The sequence below is a fragment of the Fusarium falciforme genome, chromosome 11 (assembly GCF_026873545.1).
Source record: "Fusarium falciforme chromosome 11, complete sequence".
NCBI lineage: Eukaryota > Fungi > Ascomycota > Sordariomycetes > Hypocreales > Nectriaceae > Fusarium > Fusarium falciforme.
In genome coordinates, this window is record NC_070554.1 from 1,423,002 (window position 1) to 1,444,464 (window position 21,463).

Consider the following 21,463-nt stretch of genomic DNA (forward strand, 5'->3'; position numbering starts at 1 on the left):
TAAATAAATAGTAATAAAGGTTCAGCACATGTGATACTGAGTAGACAGACTCCTCTCACAAGGGGGCCTGTTTTGAACCAAGCTTGGCTCATTGGGCTTGCGACATTTAAGGTGCCTGGCCTTTGACCTGCGCTCTCGCTTCGTACCATAATTAAATTCCCGTAGGTGTGAAATCGTATCCTTGCCAACTCATTGAGCCTGTAGGGCTGTCTCACCTTGTCAACCCCGCTTCAATGAGGAGTGGCGTGATCCATGAGAGCGGGCCTAGCAGCCAGGCCCCCGCATTGATGAGCCAGCCAGGACGATAACGGGTCTTTAGCAAAAAGCCCAGTATTGAATCCTAGATCCAGAAAGGAAAGGAGACAGTTTTGGCTAGATCTAAAACCGAGTGTGTCTGCCCTGCCTCACGTTGGTTGGACTGATCTTTCTGCCTTAGCCGCCGCCTTGGAGGTTTATGCCAACTCCAAAGTCAGCCCCGGCCTCCATTGACATTTCATTTTCAACCCCCATGGAGATAAACCGGGCTCTGTTTGTTCCGGCCCGGACTCCGGTATTTTGCCGCTCTGACCCTGGCCTATCTCTAGATCTCCCTCAGCCCTTTTGCTGACAGGCTGGGGTGAAATCAGGCTCCGATTAGGAATTGCTTCAACTGCATCTTACCAGTACCTCTAGGTGTAGGATTCGCAGATTAGACCAAGCGAAGCGCAGTTTTACCAGACAAAGACGAAAAACATTAGCAAACACCATCACACACATCTGTCAACCATCATGGGTGAGCCAAGATACGGCCGCATCCACCTCCGCCCCACGCCTTCAGGGCCCGAGTTCCTCCCAGTTCCACCCCCATACCCTCCTGGAAGAGGGGAATACTATTCCGATGATGATAGATATACTATGAAAGGAGAAAGACCTCCTAGGCACATATCTATAACTCCCCGGACCCCTTCACCCCCGCCCGTACGCCGTCAGCGAGCTGCTTCTGGTGACCCTCCCGTATACATTCAAACTATCCGCAAAGGCCGCCGTGTGGAGGAATCAGGAACCAGTACCAGTAAGGACCCTCGAGTTCCTTCTCCTCCTCGACCTAGTCGACGGCGTCGTGATAAGCCGGCAGAGGAGTACGACCCGGATAACACTATCGCTGCATACGTTAGGGTGCCGCCTCCCAAGTCACCGCCGCCGCTCGGGGGTCGGAAGAGATCTTCAACAAATCGCAAGTCTCGACCGATCACGCCAGAGGTGTCAAACCCAAGCAGCGACCAAGAGCTGCTTTCTCCTCCCACCAACGTCCGGAATGTATCCCCTCTTGGCAATGCTTCTACGCAGCTGCAGCGTTCAAAGAGCGAGAGGATTCCCAACTCCTCTAGGCCGGGTCTGACTCCGGCTTACAGCGACTGGGGGAGACGATCCTGGTCCAACATATCCGGGTCGTCGTTTCTTGGCGACAAGGCGTATCAGTACCGACCACTTGAGGAGCAGTCCATCAGACTGATCAGGATCTCCCCGGAAAGAAAGACAATGATCAAGTGCGAAATCATCCACGTGTCTCTTGAGGACCCTCCTCGATATATCGCCGTGTCGTACGCGTGGGGAGACCCAAGGGATACGCGTAGGATCGAGATCGAAGGGTGTCCAATCTCTGTCTCTGCTAGCCTTCATGGCGCCTTTCAAGCACTCCGTCAAAGGGTTGAGTCAGTACTGGTGTGGGTGGATGCGCTCTCTATCGACCAGCAGAATCGAGATGAGCGAGCCCAGCAGGTCCAGCTCATGCCAGACATCTACTCAAATGCCGAATCTGTGGCGATTTGGCTGGGCCCTGAAGAAGATGATAGCTCGAGCGCTGTGGACTTTCTTGGCCAAGTAGCTGCCCAGGCCAAATACCCAGACAAGGTCTCGCGCCTTTTGACAGCTGGAGCGAGAAATGGTGACCTCGCGGCCGTGGTATCTCTGTTCGAAAGGGATTACTGGAGACGACTATGGGTTGTCCAAGAGGTCTTCAATGCACGAGAAATCTACGTCTATTGTGGAACTACCAGGCTCTCCTGGGACTCGTACCAACTGGCATCTGATGCCTTCAGCGAGCACCGGGGCGACATGGCCTTTCGAAATGACCAGATTGAAGGGAGACGCGCCGTGATCTCACCGGATCAGTTTAGCTACGCTCAGGTTCTGATATACCAAGGCCCGGCTAGCCTTCCTGACCTCCGAGCTTACATGGAGGATGGAGAAGGAGCTCTGCTTGAGATCCTGCGAGCGTGTCGAAGGAAGCTTGCTTCGGATCCAAGAGACAAGCTCTTTGGACTTCTTGGTGTCTTGCCTGATGAGATACGCAATGAGTTCCGTGCCGACTATAACCTCCCAGTCAAGGATGTTTACACCGAAGTTGTGGACTACCTGCTCAAGACGACACAATGTCTAGACGTTATCTGTGAGGCCATACACTTTCCGGTACACACGAGCTCAGCAAACTTACCCTCATTCGTCCCGGACTGGTCACATATCCCGCAAACGACGTCTTTGGCCTGCAAATTTGGCTTCTCTGCAGCAGGTTCCACCAAGGCTCGCTGCGCATTCCTCGATGAGCGACTGAACAAGCTGGAAATATCAGCCATTCCACTCGATACGATAAAGAACAAAGGCATCGCAGTCGGCACACTCTGCAACTTGGGAGACTACCTCATGGCCTTTTTGCACTGGAGGGCCCTTCTTCTCGACAGCTTCAGACAAGAGGATGACGAATCCAGGCAGAGGGCGGAGGAGGATCTGGCCACAACGTTGTCACTCGGACAGATCCCATCGCCATACAACTGGCCGAGCGAGTGGCGAACGGCCTGCTACAGCATTTTTGCCAACCTGATCCACGAGCGACTGCCGTATTTGCCCCTGGATCGGACATTGTACGACTACCTCAACGTGGCAGTTGCGGTGCGGCCTGAGGCGAGGAGGGAGTATCTGCAGAGACATTTTGGCGATAGAATGATGGGGCGGTGCTTCTGTATCACACAAGAACGGAGGGTCGGAATGGGTACAGGGTTCATGCTCCCCGGGGACCAAGTTGTCGTGCCCTTGGGTTGTTCGACACCTATCTTATTGAGACCTGAAGGAACCCGTGGCGAATACCGCTTTGTGGGAGATGTTTATATTAGCGGGTACATGAATGGGAGGGCCGCTGAACAGTGGAAAGCAGGGAAGAGGAGTCTGAAGAAGTATGTACTTCATTGAACATGCTGAGGCTTTTTTTTCAGGCATTCTATCTTCATGGTTTCAGTTGGCTATATATCTAGATTTCTTATATAATAAAAGAAGATTGGCGGGCGGTAGCCAGAGTTTGGAAGCCCAGTCAATGAGGTGAAAGAGAATTAGCTGAGAGTGAGGTTTAATACTCATTTGGTAGACAATGGCGACACCATGGTAAATCGAAAGTGAGACATATCAACAACCATCGCATGGACTCAGTTTAGAGCAGTAGAATTAATAATTCTGAGAAACAAAATCTGGTGCTGACTGTATCTTACGGCCTATTACGGAAAAACGAGGCTGTGCTCATGTCACACTCGATTCTGGCTTCTCGACATTAGCCTCTTATCTAACTCCCCTGTCCTGCGACAGAACCACCGTTAGTCACATCAACACCCAGACCAAATCTAACTATCGGTCTAGAATGATTTGCCTCGAATGCTCCAAGCACTTCAGAAACGAGGTTGGAGGTGTATCTCTCAAAGACCTCAGCAAGATATCCAAGTCCGTTGATGTATGATCCGACGTTTCAGGCCAGTACGTGAGGGAGCAGGCCCAAAGAGGTTGCGAGATCTGTACTAGACTTTACACTGCTATAACCTCCTACCTTGGGCACACCGTCTGCTCCAATACCGATGGCCATTAGCTGCAACATCACGACCCCAGGGAGTCTCTCACGATTTACAGTTGGCTCCGTTGTGAGGAGGCTTCCTGTGAGCCCACAGGAATTAGATTCCTGTTTCTACCCATATTAAACACCACATTCACTTACCTAGAATTTAATCCCTGCCACCGCCACAAAGGTGAGTAAATGTCCCAAGGAGTCTGAGGGAAAACTATTTCTAGCTCACCAATTTGCTAGTTGAGGTGGGGACTTAAAGCGGCTGTATTTGTAAAGCTAATTGTATTCTTTGCCACTCTGTCTGACGACTCTTAGGAGATATGGAGATACAGAAAGAATGTTGTTTCAACGCAGCATGTTTCGCCCTAATGATCGTATTCCTATCTCATTTGCCCTTTATCGAATGCAATGCATATGCACCCTTGAGGCCTCAAAGCCTGAAACTAATAAAACCAACAGTAACATCCTCTGACAAGAATGGGTACTTTCCTATGTACTGCGAGATAAGAAGCCCTGGCAACCTCATCCTCGTTGTATTCAACTGCATTAACCAACAACAAAAGACACACCGTCCCAGTCCCGCAAAACGCACACGACTGTGTCCTATATTTTGAGCGGGCACATATCATCTCGGACATGAGACATCAACTTCCCCTCACATCCATGCCCCATTTCAGCGGGAAGAGTTTGAGCTAGACTAGGTATTTTCTTAAGGCTCATGGCAGCTCAACTCTCTTATTGGCTAATCCATCCCAAACCACAGTAGTCGGACCTGTTTCCTCGTGGCTTCCCTTTGTGGATACATGAGCAGAGCGGACCACTGTGTTAGAGGAAACGTTTCGCTCAGAGAGAATATCAAGATGAAATTTTTGACACGAATGGCCTGAACACATAATGCTTTCGGTTCGGTGCGAGACTTCTTCTTTGAAAGCCTCCAGGTCTACCTCGGGCACAGATTCATCATCATCCCATGCGGATTCAGGTGAGAACCTGCAGAACCACTGGGTCTCGCCAGACTTATGTATCCGAATGGCAAAGAACATGACGAGTTCTGAATCGGGTTGAATTCGAATCTGTAACATGACGGCAAATACTTTCCTTGACCCACTTCTTTGGGTAGGAAACATGATCAAGCTTCGGTGATCGTCCCACACACCTGCAGGATATGCGGTAACAACACCGCACATGATGTTTGTAGGGAACCGCGTAGGGACGGGCGAGTCTCCATAAAATGAATCGCGCCATAAGTCCTGCAGCACGTTGCTGGAGGTAGTCAAGAGGAGGCCATACTGGAACTCTGGCGTGGTGGGAAGTCCTAGTTCTAACTGAAATGGGTTCGGTCTCGCCCTCACGAGCAGTTTGCGAGGCGGCCCTGGGAGCCACGATTCGATAGAAACAGGACATGGAGGGAAAGCTATCCGCCTGAAGGCCCCAAGCTCTCCAATATAGCGGAGAGGAATGGCAAATTGGCGGGAGGACCCAGGGTGATGAGCCTCTAGAAGGGCAAACGAGTAGCCCCAAGCTGAAACAAGAGGAAGCTGGATAGAGAGACCAGCATTGGTGAATGAGTAGGGGGATATCTTGGGTGAGCTGATGTCCCTTTTGGGTTCGAAGTAACAACCAGAAAACTTGAAAGCCGCCGGGGTAGGGGCTAGCATGCTGGTCCATGAGCCGGGTACGGACTCGACCCAATTCCAGCAGAATATGGTATGGTCGGTAGATATCTTCACAATCTCTTCCTGTAGGCGCAGAAAGGCCTTTGTTCCTTCGCCATAGAGTAGAGGCATGTTGATACCAAAGATTCCAAGCATGCAATATGCCATGTCTTCGACCCTCGTAGTGGCACGTCGTGATAGCCACGACATCTTCTGGGCGACACTCGCACGCGTGAGAGTGGATTGATCAGTAATGAAAGGGACTTCAATTTGCGTTATGGCAGCTATCCGCTCCCCTAACGACCCCGACCTGTTGCCGATCTGCTGCCAATTTTGATCAAAGAAGATCACATCCCGTGGCGCGAGAAGCTCTTGCAAGGTCCATCCGCGCGTGAACCACCGACTTTGACAGTAGGCTTCGTAACGAACTAGACCACTGGCGGGTATGGTAGGAACATCAATGAGAAAAGCGTAGCAAACCACGGCATCGCGATACCAGGCAAACATGGAGTTGATAGCTTCTGAGAGTTCTGCGGAGCTCGTCTTATCGATGCAGTTGGTGTCCACCCAGAGATATTCTAGGGAATCCTCAGAGGCTTGTCGACAAGCGCCGAGGATCTTGGCGAAACCCGCCTTCTGGGAAGCAAGGTTGGGATCTTTCCAGTCTTGAAATGTGACCTCGCCCTGTCCCCAGGTATGAGAGAGAATGGCGTACCTGGGGACCTGGTCTCCATGGAACTCCTCCAGCTCCATTGTCCTCACGTTGATGAGCCGCATGGCGATGCGTGGATAGCGGCCTGAGTTTGGTGTGCCTCTAACTTATTGAGCCTGCAGTGAAAGTGTAGGAAGAGTCCAGAGGCTCTATAACGAGCTTGGCCGATGCCTCGGTGAACCTCAAACGTTGCCGGAATATTGGGTACAAAAATCCACGAGAAAGATTGCCACCAAAAATGGCTCTTCACGATGTGATTCTCGCGTTTTTTATCTTCTTTGGACGCGGAGCCATGAGGCTTAGATGGCGGGGTTTGACCCTTGCCACGAATAGGCATTGCGGATGAATGGTAATCCCTTGCCGTTCGAGGTCTCTGCATGCCTGGGTGAGTGGCACAGGGTCATTAGAAATCCAGAGCCTGATTTGAGCGCCTGATGGTTGAAAGGGAGCCTCTTGTCTTGTGGCTGGGGTGGCTTGGATCTGCGGCCACGGAGGGCTCAATTTCTTAAATCTGCTGGGGTATTTGCACTGCCCCTGGTGCAAGTATAAGGTTCCCCTCATTAGGCACTCGTGTGCAGCCCGAAATCGCTCATCTAGGACTACTTTCTTAACATCTCCCCTATCTATATTTAAAGTGAAGCGTAATTCATTCTTATTCGATATAACTTTGATATATCCTTCATGTCTTTCGGATTCTCTGTCGGCGACTTTTTAGCGGCTGGGAAGCTCATCAATGATATAGTTTCTTCCCTTCGCCATTCTTCAGCGTCATCCTATCAGGAGCTTATCGTCGAGCTTCATGGCCTTAAGCGCGCCTTGGACGAGATCGAGCATCTCGCATGTCCGCCTGACCAAGAAGCAGCGCTAAATAGCGTAAAGGTTGCGGCTCTCATGTGCCAGTACCCGCTTGACCAGTTTGCTTCAAAGCTGAAGAAGTACGAGAGGCTGGACACCCAGCTCCAGCATGGAGACAGATCAAGCAAGTCAGATAGGCTGAAGTCCTGGGGGCGGAAGGTTCAATGGGGTGTCGGCATGGAAAAGGATGTCGTGGAGCTTCGGGCATACATTGCGACTCATGTGGGCAGTCTGAATATGCGGCTCATTACTATCGGCCTGTTGGCGTCTCCATACCAGTGACAACCCGATCCTCGCTAACTATTTGCAGGTCTACAACCTTCTCGAACACGGAACAGAGTCGAACCGAAACCTCTATCTTGCAAAGCAAGCTTGAGGAGGTCTGCAGCGGGGTTGTACAATCCAGGCGTGAACAAGCGCAACAGGGTTTAATAATCACCAAGGCTTCCTCCTTGCTACAGAATCTTTCCGATTTAGTATCCATGTATGTTCACCCTTTCCTTCTGTTGGAATGAGCCTTGACCAGTCTCTAGCGGTATTGGAGTTCGGCTCAAAACCCTGATCGAGCTTGCTCAGAACATATGGAAATCGAACCTTCAAATTATGGCTGTTATAACTCAGCTCCAGAGCCAACCTCCGAGGCCAGACACATCTCGAACCTGGTTCCAGGATCCTGTAAGATTCGAAGACGCGCTTGGTCGTGTCCTGCCCATTCCGTCAGAGTACGGTTGGAGTGTAGGTTGCATTTACTCACCGCACAGCTCTGGCTAATGCAATTTCATAGAAGGTACATGCAATTATAATGGACCATTTTTCGACAGGTCCCGGGAGTGACAAAGTCAAAGCTGAGGAATATCTGCTCTTCAACTCCCTGGACTCATCGCAGATACTCTTGCAGCCTCACACCGAGAGCCTGATCCCCGGGATGAGTATCACAATGGCTTTTGTCATCGGCCGATACGGCTCCACCGCTCTAGGCAACTGCCCGAGGGTTGGATGCGTATCAAGAAAGATTGAATCCAGCGACGCTGGCGGCAAATTCTGGTTAGTTCTGCAAGACTAGAGTCTATATACCCCTTGGCTAAGTTGTTCTCTACCCAGTACACTTTGCAGATGTTGGTTTAATTCTACCAACAAGAGGCTAGCCTTGCCTCTACGGCCAGAGAGACCCCCATCGAACAGAAGTACAACGGGATACATCCCACGACGTCGGCTCCGCCGAAAGAGACACGCCATTCCTATTCTCAACTCAAAAGATCCAAGCAATTTAATTGACCAACTCGAGGAGAAGCGAGCATTTAAGAACATATTGATCCATTTCATGGATCTCCCAGTGACGCCGCCCATTGTAAGCTTTTGGGGGCGCGAGCAGAATTTCATCGGATTTACCAGATCCGAGTGCGGATGGGCCGAGACTCCGTCGATCATTTCAGACGTTCGAACCATTCAGACTACTTCGCCTTTCGAAGATCGAACCATTCTACCTACTTCGCCTCTCGGAGGGGAGCTCCTGTGGTGCGACGAACCTGGCTGCAAACGGTTCTTTGACCAGTCGCATAAACTGAAGTAAGTCACTATGGTTAGGTGGCCAATCAAATGTAGTCTAACCATTTCCAGGCATCATCAGCGCTACCATGCCAGGGACCACATGTGCCTCTATCCAAATTGTGTTAAAAAATTCGGAACTAGGACTCACCTCCGACGGCAGGTCGATGACCTCCGACGGCAGATCGATGACCTCCGACGGCAGATCGATGACCTCCAACGGCATATCGATGACCGCCATCAGGCGAATAAGAAGCTTTATTGTACCGTGTCCTTATGTGATTACTCCAGACAAGGAGGCAAAAGCTTCCCTCACAAGGACAACTGGAGGCGACATATGGTTAATATCCACAACGGGGAACTACGACATCCATCAGAGCCTGTGGAAGTCGGCCTGGAGATGGGAGGGATGTAGGGAATTCTTAAGCTAGTTGACCGCTCCAGATAAGAGAATGGAGGCGTGTCAGAATTTCTCACTCGGGACTCTTGTCAACATGGGCTAGGAGAAGGACACAACAAGCACGAGAGGGCACAGAACGATGGCTAAATGTGCCCCGAAAGATTCTCGAATGAATCAAAGACTTTCAATAGCAATTCGAAAAACCGCCACTACATGAATGGCCTTCGTCATTTGCCAATGTCTGCATTCCCGGTTAGTGGAGGGGTAGTCATCTGACTCAAACCATCTACCAACAGACCGACGCCCCTTTTGAACTCGTTTAGCCACTCAACGTTATCAACAGGTGTTTGGTTCCAGGGATCATCGCTTCGACATGTCAGCCCAACTCAGTGTTTCCAATCTAGAGAACTTACTCGTCGTAGAGAATCCAGCGCGCTTGATACTTTAGTTCCTCATCACTCGGTACATGACTGTTTGGATTGTTGGGCGACATGCAACTAACTACAAAGCGGGACAGTTCCCTAGTAAGCCGGCGATAGCTGTTGTTGTCGTTGAGGAAGAATGGGGTGACAGTCATCGAGTTGATGGCTGGGTTGAGATGAGAGGAATTGAATGTTGACTCGCTCATGGCGGGAGCCCAGGGGCTAGGGAACGGCTCAGCAAAAGGCTGCATGGAACCTTGGGCAGTTTCCAGGGCCGAGGTCCAGAGCAGGCTCGTTGGCAGCTGAGGAGTCTCAGACTGTTCCAAGCCTGCAATCAGGTTGGGTAGTTCAATTGGTATGGATGTTCCAAATGGAAACTGCTGAGGATCTAGCAGATGAGGACCTTCACCGGCGATTTCCCCCTCTGAGTAGAAGCGCCCTCGTTCCTTCAAAGGCCCCAGCCATTCTGTAGAATCCCAGATGAGTCTCAACAGGAATTCCATAAAGCGCTTAGATGGGTTTGGAGAAGGAGTTTCGAGACGACTGATGGCATGGCACGCTTCCTGCTGGAGGTCATGGTCAGAGAGCTGCAGTCCCAAGCTGATGTGCGTGCCGATGTACCGGCAGAGTGACCCTTCTAGTTCACAGCCCTCAAAGATATCCTTCTTGCCGTTGATCTTTAGTGGGCTCATGCGAGACTTGGTAACTTGCTTCATGGGCTGGATGCGTGCCTGTTCCGCGATGTCGTGATTCGCCATCAAAAGGTCGCGCAGCCATGACGGAGCAGAGCATGGATGGTCTTCTGAGATAGCCTCTGCTCCAAATATAATTAGACAAGCCTCATATCGCATTTTTTCGTCGGATAGATCCTCGGCGTGAGTATTATGGTAGTCTCGCATGTAATATTCCCACTCCAACTTGATCAGTTCGTAAGCGCTGCTTGGCGTGTCTGCGGGACCAGCTAGAGCCGAGAAGGGCAGAGGAGAGTTCTTCTCGTAATGGATGAGATCTAGGGTGGCATTAGCTATATGACGAGAAGTTACGATATAGAGCTCACATGGGGGTATGGCATTATCGAGCATCTCAATGACCGAAGGCTCGAACCCCCAGTCACCCGTCCAGTCTGCCATAGTACGACCGTCCTTAAAATGGGAGGCCAAGTGACCAGTCCTGCTACTCCACGACTCCATCTCAATGCCACAGAATCCACATCGGGAGTGGATGTCCTTAATCGCGGTCCTCCACGTCTCCATAGGCCACTTGATGTACTTGGCGCCGTGCACTAACTTGAGATGTTGTCGAAGATGATCCTTCCGGTAAAATGTCCTCTCTTCAAATGGCCGCTCTAAGCAGGAAGCGTTATTGTGCTTTTTTAGGTGACCCTGATCCGGGTTGGATTCACCACAGTAGACGCAAAGCACGCCCTCGTCAGGGTGCGTCTCTACTGATCCTTTGGGCGAGCAAACCCACGCCTCCAGCGATAGATGGAGCGACTTCTCGTGGCGCTCCCAGTCGTACTTGGTCTTGAATGATTCAGTGCAAAATGTGCACTGGTAACGGCCGGATGCCTGGAACCGGTTCAACCAGTTTCCCCTCTGTCGTCGATGTGTCGTGCCACGCCTCCTGCGGTTGGTGCTGCGCTTTAGGTACTCCAGAGAAGTATGAGACGCGTGGGAGGAGGCCGACAGCTGTGATCCAGAGCCCCTACTGGAGCAAGACGTCCCTGCACTGCTGACAGATGATGCAGTCCCGGCTGACCTCCCCGACCACTCAGATGTGCGCGGTGGTGCTGGAGCTAAGGCTGAAGGTGATGCAACCGATGCCGCGACGGCCCGGGAGATGTCGGACACGGTTGCCGCCTCATGCTGGGGAGGAGAGTTCTCCCAGCGCTGCAAGGGGTTCATGTCCTCCATTGGAACGGGTGTCGGACGCCTCGCTGGGATGTTGATCGCGCCCTGGGTGCTGGATGAGGGTTCAACCCAGTTGGGGATATCGAGCGACACTGGCCGCAAGGCTCTGAACTTGTAGCGTCGTCGACAATTGCCCAACCAGTTAGTGATTTGCTGTCCGGAAAGACCGGTCTGACTCTGAAGAATCTCGACGTCCTTGGGGGATGGATATGGGTGGCTTTCGTGATCCGCAAACCAATTGCGAAGGATCCTTACGGACCTGGAGGAAAAACGAGTCCCAATCTTGGGAGGGGTGGTCGACATAAATTGGGGTAGAGAAGGACTCGGAACCTTGCCATTACGTCCCCCATCATTGTCAAGCCCATCCGGGGGCGCTGACATCCCGCTGGCACTTGTTGCAGCGCTCTGACTCTGGCGTCCTGAGTCTTGGGGTTGCCGAGAGTCATTGTTCTGTATGTATGGCTGCTGCAATGGATGCGTTGCTGCGTGCTGCATGCCGATGAAGGGCGTTACCGGCTGGCTTGGGCTGGAGCCGGGAATGGACTTCTGGGAGCCTTCCGGCTCAAGACAATCCGTCATAATCATTACGCATTTCAAATTCGTCTTCAATTTGGCGCCCCTGCGTGGATGCTGGATCAGCTGTCGTATGGGTAGATGCCCAAGATGCATAAAGCAAGATGTGGTGGGCGGAATGGGGGGAACTTACCCGATCTCGGAGATAGAACATTCCCCAATCAACATCGCCTAATTAGCACTCTCTCCATCCGTATCTGCGCCCTATTTTGACGTTGTGCGTCCATGACGAAGCTAGTGACGCCCTGTGACCTTGGGCGATACCCGGAATCAACATTATTGGTGGCCATCTCCCTTCTCCCCGCAAACCAAAATGAATCTGCCTGTACTGCAGATGCCACAGTTTACGCAGTTCTGCCGTTGACAAGAGCAGTATTTAAAACCAGCAAGAATGCCCATTCAATCAACGGTTTAACCTTACTTGCTATCCCTCGCAATAAAGACTTCTCCCACTAACCTCTATCCCAATGACTTCCTTCTCTATTACGATAGCTTTCTCTGTCCTTTTCCTTCTCCTCATCAAGTATTTTGTTCTAGAGCCCCTCATTCTTAGCCCCCTACGTCGCGTGCCGGGCCCGACAGCCTTCGCCCTCACCAAGTGGCGACTTGGCTACGAGGACTGGAGAGGAACTCGCACGCGTACAATTCAATACCTGCACTCGAAATACGGTCCGGCGGTCCGCATAGGCCCTAATGAGATTTCATTCAACAGCTTGACTGCGCTAAAGACAGTCTACGGCCCCGGGAGCCGATACGGCAGGACCGCCTTCTACCGCATGTTTGATGTGTACGGTGAGCAGAACTTGTTTAGCTTTCACTCGGTGGAAGAGCATGGCAGCCGAAAAAAGCTCTTGTCCCACGCCTACGCGAAATCTACTATACTCAAAGCACCAACAACACAGTTAGTCGAGGAGAAGACGCGACAGTACATGGAACTCATCGGTAATGAGCCAAACCACGTTAGCGATGTGTTCCATACACTTCACTACTACTCCCTCGACAATATCACCTCTTTTATTTATGGAAAACACGGGTCAACATCTGCCATGCGGGGATCAGAAACAGACAGAGCTCTGATCTCCGACATTATGCATCCTTCTCGCCGCAAGTTGTCCTGGTGTTTGGTACATATGCCGTCCATAACGAAATGGATGTACGCTCGTACGGGGTTCATGCGCCAACTGGTGAAGCCAATTCTTCCAATGCAGCTGCCAACTACGTATACCGGCATTCGGAAGTTCGCATTGCAGGCATTCGAGAATTTCCAGTCGGACTCTCAGAAGACGAACGGTAAAATACCCTTAAGTCGTTTCCTCTCCTATCCAATCAGACATGCAATCATGCACATTCGTACCAGAGGCTAACAGAATGGTGCCGTGTAGGAAAAGAAAGATCCATCCTCGCCCATCTCTGGCAGCACCATCAAACGCAAAAGACCAATGGGTTGAATGATATGCAGGCGGCATCCGAGTGCGCAGATCATTTTCTTGCTGGAATCGACACCACCAGTGACACCCTCATGTTCCTCATCTGGTCACTCTCCTTGCCTGAGAATCAGCGATTCCAGGACAAATTGAGAGATGAGCTACTTGGGCTCCCTGCAGAGTCACTGAATCAACATGGCTATCCCAGAGCTGAAGAAAGTGATCGATGCACATATCTCCACGCCATCATCAAGGAGACACTGAGACTCTATGCGCCGCTGCCAAGTTCCGAGCCACGCTCAGTCAACGCTGCATCCGTGGTTGACGGCTACCTCATCCCTGCTGACACCGTTGTTAGCATCTCACCATGGATTCTGCATCGCAATCCAGAAGTTTTCAAAGACCCTTTGGAATTTAACCCCGATCGCTGGCTCGGACCTGATGTTACTGAACTCAACCGTTGGTTTTGGGCCTTTTCGAGTGGCGGTCGCATGTGTATTGGCATGCAGTAAGCAGATTCCTTTCCATGTCATCCTTAGTCGTCCTCTTCTCTGACTGCTGGTAGTTTGGCTATGGCTGAAATGACGACTCTCATTGCCGCCCTCTACCGAGAGTATCAGACATCGATTGCTCCTGGATTTGAGAATACTACACCTGGCATCACCGCTCGAGTTGAGGTTTTCTACGATGAGCGCTTCCCTAAGCTACAGGTAAATTCGAGTTTACTCGCCTCGTAACTGATTCTGATTCATCTTGATAGGAGAATACTTGCTTGATCAAGTTCGATAGGTTACGGAAGTAGGAAAGGGGGCCTAGGCTGAGGTAGGCGCCAGCGCAGTGTCACCAGGAGGGCCGGGATCTCACACACACACACACACACATATTGAATCGGCGTTTTCCGAAAGGTTACCAGGAACCATGCCCTAGTGATTGTTCAGTTTATTTGATCACTCGCTTCCATGTTACATTCCCTTATGCACCTATTCTGGTTGTTATATTGCAAGAGGCTAAGACTCTTATGCATGTATGAATGAGGGCTCCCACATCCTGGTCGTTGAGCTTGGAGCGCTGAAACGCGATCACTAAATAGGTGGCTTTAAAAACCGCTGTCAGACTGGTGACTATCCGTGAGTTGCTTCTGCCGCTTCCATAAACTCAGAAACCCAGTGTGAAAGAACCTCAAGAGGGTTTAACCATCTCAAGTTCAGAAAGACTACTACGCTATTGTCCTTGTCCTTCATTCCTTCGTGCTGCCTTGTCCATCAACTGGGCACCCTTGGAAAGGACTATCTAAGCTGGGAACATACTCAAATTCTCGCCCGAGCGAGCCGGTCGTCACTATAGAAACAAAATCTCAACATTCAACCAAGCAAGAGCTTCGACATTGCGGGTCGATATTAAGTGTTTCTTAATTCGTCTATGTCTATTCAGATTTGCTTTTTGGCTACTTACAGTCCGAGGAAGCTGCTGAGGTAGTCGGCCTTTCCAACGGGGACTCCCTTGGCTCGGAGGATTGAGTAGCCAGTGACGAGGTGGAAGAAGAAGTTGGTCTGGCCGTGGGTGAGGACGGCGTGCTTGACTGTGACTTGGTGGGTCTTTCCACCCCAGGGACTGTCTTGTGTTAGTATAAATCCAAGAAATGAGGCTAATGATACTCACAGATCAATCAGAGCCTCCTCTCGAGAGTTCACATCCTCAGGCTTGACAGCCTTCACCAGCTCCAGCGTCTTCTGAACTCGTGTGCGGAGCTCAGCAACGGTCTTCTCAGTGTTCTCAAGTAGCGTGGGCTCAACGCCAGTCAGACGACCAACGGTGATCTGGACAACCTTGCTAGTGTTCTGGACTTGGAAGCTCAGAGGAAGCTGATCCTCGATGAGGCGGGCCTCGAGAAGCTCATCGACGTTGATTCCCTTCTCCTTGGCGTACTCCTGGGCCTTGGCCAGAACGTGGTCGTAGGTTGTAAGACCCTTGATGAAAGTAGGAATGATGAGATCGTAGAGAGATGTGCCGGCCATTGTGACGGATGTTATGTGTTTTGGTGAGTTGTTGGGTTGTGGAGGCTGAGGAGTCGGTTGTTGATTGTTGTCTGAGGAGTTGAGAGGTATGCAAAGCTGCAACTTATATATCTCACTCCAAGTCAATTATGCCCCATACAGATGAGACAATTCCTATTCATAATTACTAATTCTCTTGATTGTGTAATCGTGGCTTTGGATCTCGTAGCCGACGAGCCGATGCCGGACGATAGCGGTGAGCCCAATTTGGAGTCGGAAAGAGAGCGAATAAACGAAAATTACAGTTGCAATCGCTGCGGGATATGACGAATACCCCGTCTTTTTCCTTATTCAGTGCCGAGGTGAGGCATGTCGTGATGATGTCGTGATGTGGGGTTGACGCAGCTGTCATCACGCCATCCGCAGGTACGTGGTGTAATGATGCCCCTGGAGTTTCGTGTTTCTAGATTTTTCTCCGATTCATCGGATTGATTCCTAATCAAGAGTGGGATTTCCTAAAGAGTACCCATTTGTCGATAGGTATTCCCCACAGGATATTGCCATGCAGTTCTGAAGTCGCCATATTTGCCAAGATAGATGTCCTTCAACCTAATCTCATAGATCCGACAATATGATAACCTGGTTGCGAATTGATAGATGGAATGGTGCCATCCGAGATCAGACCGTTTTCTAGTATTAGAGACTGCTTTCATCTCTTCCAAGACTGTTGTCGTGTTTCGTTAAGACAATATGTTCGGCCCAGCAAGTAACATCTAGATTCGTTGTTTCCGTTACGAGGTATATCCAAGACACATTATCAGACGGAATAGTAGTCAGGAGCTGAGGCGAAGCTATGCTGGAGGCCATAAGATAATCGATATAAGAAGCTCCCAGGTAGTTCACTGAGGTCAACGTCTAGTTGCTTTCTCGCCAACCACAATGGACCAGATCTCCGCAAGTGCCATGCTCTATATATCAATAACGCTCGCTATACTCCAGATAAATTGTCAGATAAGTTGGTGATTAAAAATATCGTGAATTCAAACTATGGTTGAGACACTGCTAGACGTGAATCGTTCTGCCTAAACTAAAACCGGCCATCAATCTTATCCTCGCCCTCGCCCTCGCCTTCGCCTTCGCCTTCGCCTACTCACCGTAAAATAACACGGCCGGGTTATCCCCATTGAAAAACCCCCTCGCCACATAAACTACATGACCGCCTGGGGAACCCTCAAGTGCGTGATAATTAAGCAAGGCACGAGGACAGGAGACCACCTAGTCTTCGCCTGCTCATTGGTGGCAACGATGGCTAATTCAATCGCCAATATGATGTAGCGGGTTTGGGCACCTTGGCATCTTGGCATCGGCCATAACGTCGGCCGCATCGAACCTTGGTAGATGCCCCTTGACTGTTTGAACCCGTTCCCGTCGAACACGTAGGCAAACGTGAGACGTCGTCGATAGCCATGGTGTCGATATAGAACATCTGCATTGACAGAGTCCAATTTGCAAATGCGGGACAGGTTGCTACAAATGACCTTTTTCTTGCTAGAACTTACGGACGCCCTTGGTGAGGAGCCCATGTGCCAGCTGGGCGCTACCGCGTTGTTGATGAGCCCAATACTGCTAGCCAGCATTTGTGTTCTTCTTTTGGCTAGCAGTGCGAGGAGAAACCCCTGTCTCGGTTAAACAGACGCCGCAGCAGTCGACTAGGGCTTACGTAGTATTGGAACGTCCCTCGCCAGTCGTGCCGCAACCGGGCCGTCGCGGGTCGGGCCTGGCAGCGGCTCATCGCTCCAATCGTGGACGATCTAGGCCGATCCTAAAGAGCTTCTCGCATTGTTTAAACCACTGCCCAGCCTTTGGTAGGTATGCGGTATGTACTCATGACCTGAGGAGAAAAGAGGCCACTTACTAATGGAGAGATAATCGCCGTGGGGGATCTTGGCATTGCGTCTATGCCTGACGATCATGGGGGCGGTGGTGCTGAAAGGGGAAGGCAAGACGCTTTTAAAGGTCACACTAACCATAACTAATAGTGAGGTAACAAAACATGTCAGATTGCCTGCCGTGATGGAGAGAGTCAGTCCTGTCTCATTTGTGGAAATTAAAAACTATGCGGGGAATCTTGGTGGATTGTGTAGAGATGGGAAGATTGAGTTATGGGGTAGTGTGGAGGATGCGGAACCATAGATGCGTAGCCAAGCAAGGCCAAGACAAAAGTAAGCTTAGAGGAATAGAGGACAACAAGAAAAGAACTCAGGGCAGTGAAGGAGGAAACAACGAGAAAACAAGATCAGACAAGAGAACAAAACTATAAAAGAGCTCTGGTTTCTCTCTTCTTGATTTCTCATCATGTCACCAGCAAGCAATAGCAAACATTAGCAAGCTATCATACTTCGTCTCTCTATTCAGCGTCCCAACAACAAAGAATCTATTTTCAGTTTTCAGTCAGCATGAAGTTTACTCTTGTCACCGTCCTCGCCACCTTGGCCGTCACTGGTACGGCTCTGCCAACTGAGGCAGACTTTAGTGCAGGCAAGTTCTCTCCTCGAGCATCACAAAACAATGCGGTATCACTAACAGAAAATAGCCCTCACCTCAGCTGAAACACGTCTTCAGGCCTGCGACAGAAAGTGCTATGAACAGTGCTACCTGGACTGGTGTATCACCCCCGACCCATTTGGCAACCTTAGCTGCATTCTTGCCTGCCAGGATATTTGCGGCTGCATTTAAATCTGTTGTGGCCCGGGAACCCTGCCACACCTGGAGCGCATGTGTGGCATCATGGGAGTGTCTGAGGCCCTAACCGATCGAGACGAGGACTGACCTTGGATCTTTAACACCAGGGGCCCTTGGTGAAGCGGTGGAGTGGAGGCTGGATATATAAGGACGCTCGTTTAGACAGATAGTCATTCATTCTACAGAAACTTGGCACTACTTTCTGCAGTGCTCACTGTTATGTCATTCCATGGTACGAGGCCGTGTCTTGTCCTTCTGTGCTCAAGCTATGTATATGTGATCTCACTCTGATATGAGCACAATGGGATGTCGACATATCTCCTTGCTGGTCCATGCAATTAATGAAGGACATGTTGTTGACTGTTATGCTTAACGCAATTTATCAGTCAGTGAATTTGATAAGACATCTTCGCCCTTCTCTGCCCTCCTCAAGGTCTGCATAGCTGACGGTATGATTTATCATGGAGCCACGTAAAGTGAATCGAGAGTCGCTTTCGCAGTTATTGGAGAGGATAACTTGGGAATGTCGGTTGAACAGATTAAGAAAATATTAAGGTGGCTATCTATACAGATGTGTTCGCTTGGCTAGGAATACAGGGAATCAACATATCAACCCTTTCAAGGTCCAACCCGACTATGTCGCCGATCATTTGTATGGGCAGTCACATCTAATTCCTCAAGCGGAACATCAGATGGACCCGTCCCGAAAGACTCCGTCTCCATGATGCACTCCTGCGAACTGTGTCTCCGAGTAGTTATCCTTGACTCATACACTGCCTCCTCGCCCCCCTTCCTGTCAATGGTGATCACCCTGGCCGAGGCTTCTTGTCGATTCTTGGACTGGGTCTTGCCATTGGCTCCAGTGTAGGATGATGATCCGCCGTTTCCTGACTTGAGTTTGGACGCCAGCAAATCGATGCTTCATGGCGGTCAGTTCATGGACAAGTTGAAAATGAGACAAATACTTACTATAAGACGACAGGAAAGAGACAGAGGAGAGCGTAGGCGAATCGATCAAGCTGGCTTCCGATGTTGCTCACCTGCTGTCCCGGAGTCTTGATGGCATGGGTAACCGTTCGGAAAACACCCTGGACTGCAAGAAGAGCCACTCGAATTTCTGTGCTTCGCGCCAAATATCTGAAGAGACCAACTCGCAGCGCGGCTTGAAGAGATGCACGCTCAGCGGCAACCAGAGTCGTGATGAGGAAATAGGCGCTTATGCACTCAAGAATTGCGATGGAGCCAAAGTATCCGATGTGGACGTAGTTGACGGTGACGAGATGACTCGCGTTGCCGTGCAGGATGTACTGCACCCTGAAGACGATGATGACAACACGGACCACGACAATGACTCCGATGAAACTCCAGAATAATCCTTGGAATATCCGCCGACGGCTTCCTGTTAGAAGCTGCTGAAGGATCATGTAGCTGTACCCAAGCAATCCCACTTCTTGAATCTGATTCCGCGAAAATTGTCAGTTAATCATGTCTTATCCAAATGTCGACACCAATGTTCGTACCGGCCAGAGGATATCCCCAAGAGTCGAGGTCACGGCTGTGGGAATGGGTGGGTGATTCCCATAGTTGGCGTAGTAACAGAGGCCATTTGCGATGGCTCCAGCTGCGGATGTGATGATGGGCACAAGAGCTAGAGGGGTGAACCTCGTAATACCACAGACGAGAAAGCCAAAGAAGACGTTTCCCATGCAGACGGTGAAGAGGATCGACCAGCTGAGTTCAAAGAACTCGGGTACTGCTGTGGTTGTCGACATTTTTCGCTGGCCGTTCCGTGCTGCAAAGGAATGAGGCGAACCTCTGGAGCCAAGACAGTGGGCGGACCCGTCAAATACAAGTATCTGTGCCCCAGACGTTGGTCTTCTCCTTCAGGGGCATCCTGAGCAGCGTCGGTAGTTCACCCAATTATCTAACGCCCGAGACTCTTTGAATGCACAAGATTCGACGGGGAAGTTCCGATGTGGGCCAAACAGGCTCCCTGTCTGACGCCGGCTCCAGGAACCTTGGCCTGGGGAAAGGATGCGGGTGTGGATGGGAGGCTATTTCGATTGCCGACTCAGCTCTGGACTGGACCCCTGGATCGAGGCTTGGCTATTGGCCGTGCCCCCCGTCGTAACGACTGTGGCTTTTTTGCCTGAGTCGTTTGCCGTGACGGCCAAGTCTGCTTGGAGCTAAGGGTTGACCGATAAGCCACAGGAAATGACAAATCGAGCCATGCAAGTCATCAGAGTTTTAAGTGCAATATGCATGGTTCTGTTGATAAGGCTGAATCGGATTCCTGTCAAGCTTCAAGTACGACATGATCTTTGCTTTTTACGACCTGGGGATCAGTGGAGAGCCTGGGGAAAGCATGTTGATGATCAGTGGAGAGGTCGGGGAAGGACTTGGACCACCTGGGGTAAAAAAACACGGGCAACATTTGGCTGTGGCTCGCACCACACGATTCTGGTGTTATTTTGGCCCCCAAAGACCGTCATCGGAGGTGGTCGAGTCCAGTCTAGCCTGCGGGACCGCGACCAACCCACTTCATGAGAGCATACGCGTATTGGACAGTGAATTATCACTGTCATGCACTAGCGGTCGTTAGTTGACGAGAACGGGCGCGAGATGAATGCCCTAGACCAGCACTAGGCCCAATCTCGAACATTCGCCGGAAGGTTAACTGCTCCTGTCAAGGAAATTCGTCTGCGACTGACTCGGGATCGATCTGAGACAGATCTCTGCCGCAGAATAGCCGTTTCTTCGCATTTACCGTCAAGAAGGCTATTGTCACGCGTCTCATGGGTGTTTAGACTTGCCCAAGGGGGGATAGAGAGCTGCCGGCGAACCGAACGGACGCAACCCTCCTCGTAACCAGCGCCATCACGGCAACCAAGCGTTCTGCAGGTGTCGGACAGTGGCTTGCGCTAGCTGTTGTGCTAAAGGCTTGTCCTTGTCAGAAAAGAGCCGCTGTTTGCGCTCCTGGCGCTCAAAGAGGAGCTCGAACCCGTCAGGTTCAGCTGGCAACATGCCACATCCCACCCACACACGTGTGTCAACCAACTCGTCGGATTGTGAACGGATACCTCCGTAATTACACTCTAGCTTGGCAGGGGTCTTGTCTCGAGTGCCGCTTACTAATTTAGCACGCACTCGGGTTCTGAATCTGTTCTCTTTTTAGCGTGGTCTGGGCCGTTTAGCACGAGGTTTATTAAGGCTCGACGATGACTGGCGTTCCAGCTCTCAAATAGTCGATGCACCGGGCAAGTTTCCAAGTGGTTTACTTTCGTGGGCCTTATCTTGCAGGCTTGCTCTGAGCTTTCGGGAGAGATAGGAGATGGGAAACAACAATCGGCTTGTCGAGGTGATTGGAATGAA

The 21,463-nt window shown here is 50.8% G+C and overlaps 6 protein-coding genes and 1 pseudogene across 7 annotated transcripts, besides 1 other annotated feature; 3 read left to right on the forward strand and 4 right to left on the reverse strand.

Annotated features, from left to right (window-relative positions):
* Positions 1-768: 768 nt before the first annotated feature.
* Positions 769-3,222, forward strand: NCS54_01338600 (HET domain-containing protein; the record flags this gene model as incomplete). Its single annotated transcript, XM_053158582.1, has 1 exon — positions 769-3,222. The coding sequence occupies one exon, from the start codon at positions 769-771 to the stop codon at positions 3,220-3,222; it is 2,454 nt and encodes an 817-aa protein (XP_053014557.1).
* A 1,615-nt stretch (positions 3,223-4,837) lies between these two features.
* On the reverse strand, positions 4,838-6,291 carry NCS54_01338700 (HET domain-containing protein; the record flags this gene model as incomplete). Its single annotated transcript, XM_053158583.1, has 2 exons — positions 4,838-4,875; positions 5,016-6,291. The coding sequence occupies 2 exons, from the start codon at positions 6,289-6,291 to the stop codon at positions 4,838-4,840; spliced, it is 1,314 nt and encodes a 437-aa protein (XP_053014558.1).
* A 715-nt stretch (positions 6,292-7,006) lies between these two features.
* On the forward strand, positions 7,007-9,041 carry NCS54_01338800 (annotated as a pseudogene). The gene is made up of 6 exons: positions 7,007-7,341; positions 7,392-7,565; positions 7,615-7,816; positions 7,866-8,125; positions 8,183-8,647; positions 8,699-9,041.
* Positions 7,007-9,041: a sequence feature.
* A 212-nt stretch (positions 9,042-9,253) lies between these two features.
* On the reverse strand, positions 9,254-11,937 carry NCS54_01338900 (Hypothetical protein; the record flags this gene model as incomplete). The annotated part of the gene is made up of 4 exons (XM_053158584.1): positions 9,254-9,267; positions 9,325-9,392; positions 9,440-10,457; positions 10,506-11,937. The coding sequence occupies 4 exons, from the start codon at positions 11,935-11,937 to the stop codon at positions 9,254-9,256; spliced, it is 2,532 nt and encodes an 843-aa protein (XP_053014559.1).
* Positions 11,938-12,398: 461 nt separating this feature from the next.
* On the forward strand, positions 12,399-14,157 carry NCS54_01339000 (Hypothetical protein; the record flags this gene model as incomplete). The annotated part of the gene is made up of 4 exons (XM_053158585.1): positions 12,399-13,221; positions 13,314-13,863; positions 13,921-14,065; positions 14,116-14,157. 4 exons carry the CDS (start codon positions 12,399-12,401, stop codon positions 14,155-14,157), a joined length of 1,560 nt encoding a protein of 519 aa, XP_053014560.1.
* A 646-nt stretch (positions 14,158-14,803) lies between these two features.
* NCS54_01339100 (Hypothetical protein) lies at positions 14,804-15,370 on the reverse strand (the record flags this gene model as incomplete). Its single annotated transcript, XM_053158586.1, has 2 exons — positions 14,804-14,966; positions 15,015-15,370. 2 exons carry the CDS (start codon positions 15,368-15,370, stop codon positions 14,804-14,806), a joined length of 519 nt encoding a protein of 172 aa, XP_053014561.1.
* Positions 15,371-18,709: 3,339 nt separating this feature from the next.
* NCS54_01339200 (Hypothetical protein) lies at positions 18,710-19,863 on the reverse strand (the record flags this gene model as incomplete). The annotated part of the gene is made up of 3 exons (XM_053158587.1): positions 18,710-19,010; positions 19,061-19,548; positions 19,612-19,863. The coding sequence occupies 3 exons, from the start codon at positions 19,861-19,863 to the stop codon at positions 18,710-18,712; spliced, it is 1,041 nt and encodes a 346-aa protein (XP_053014562.1).
* Between the last annotated feature and the right edge of the window lie 1,600 nt (positions 19,864-21,463).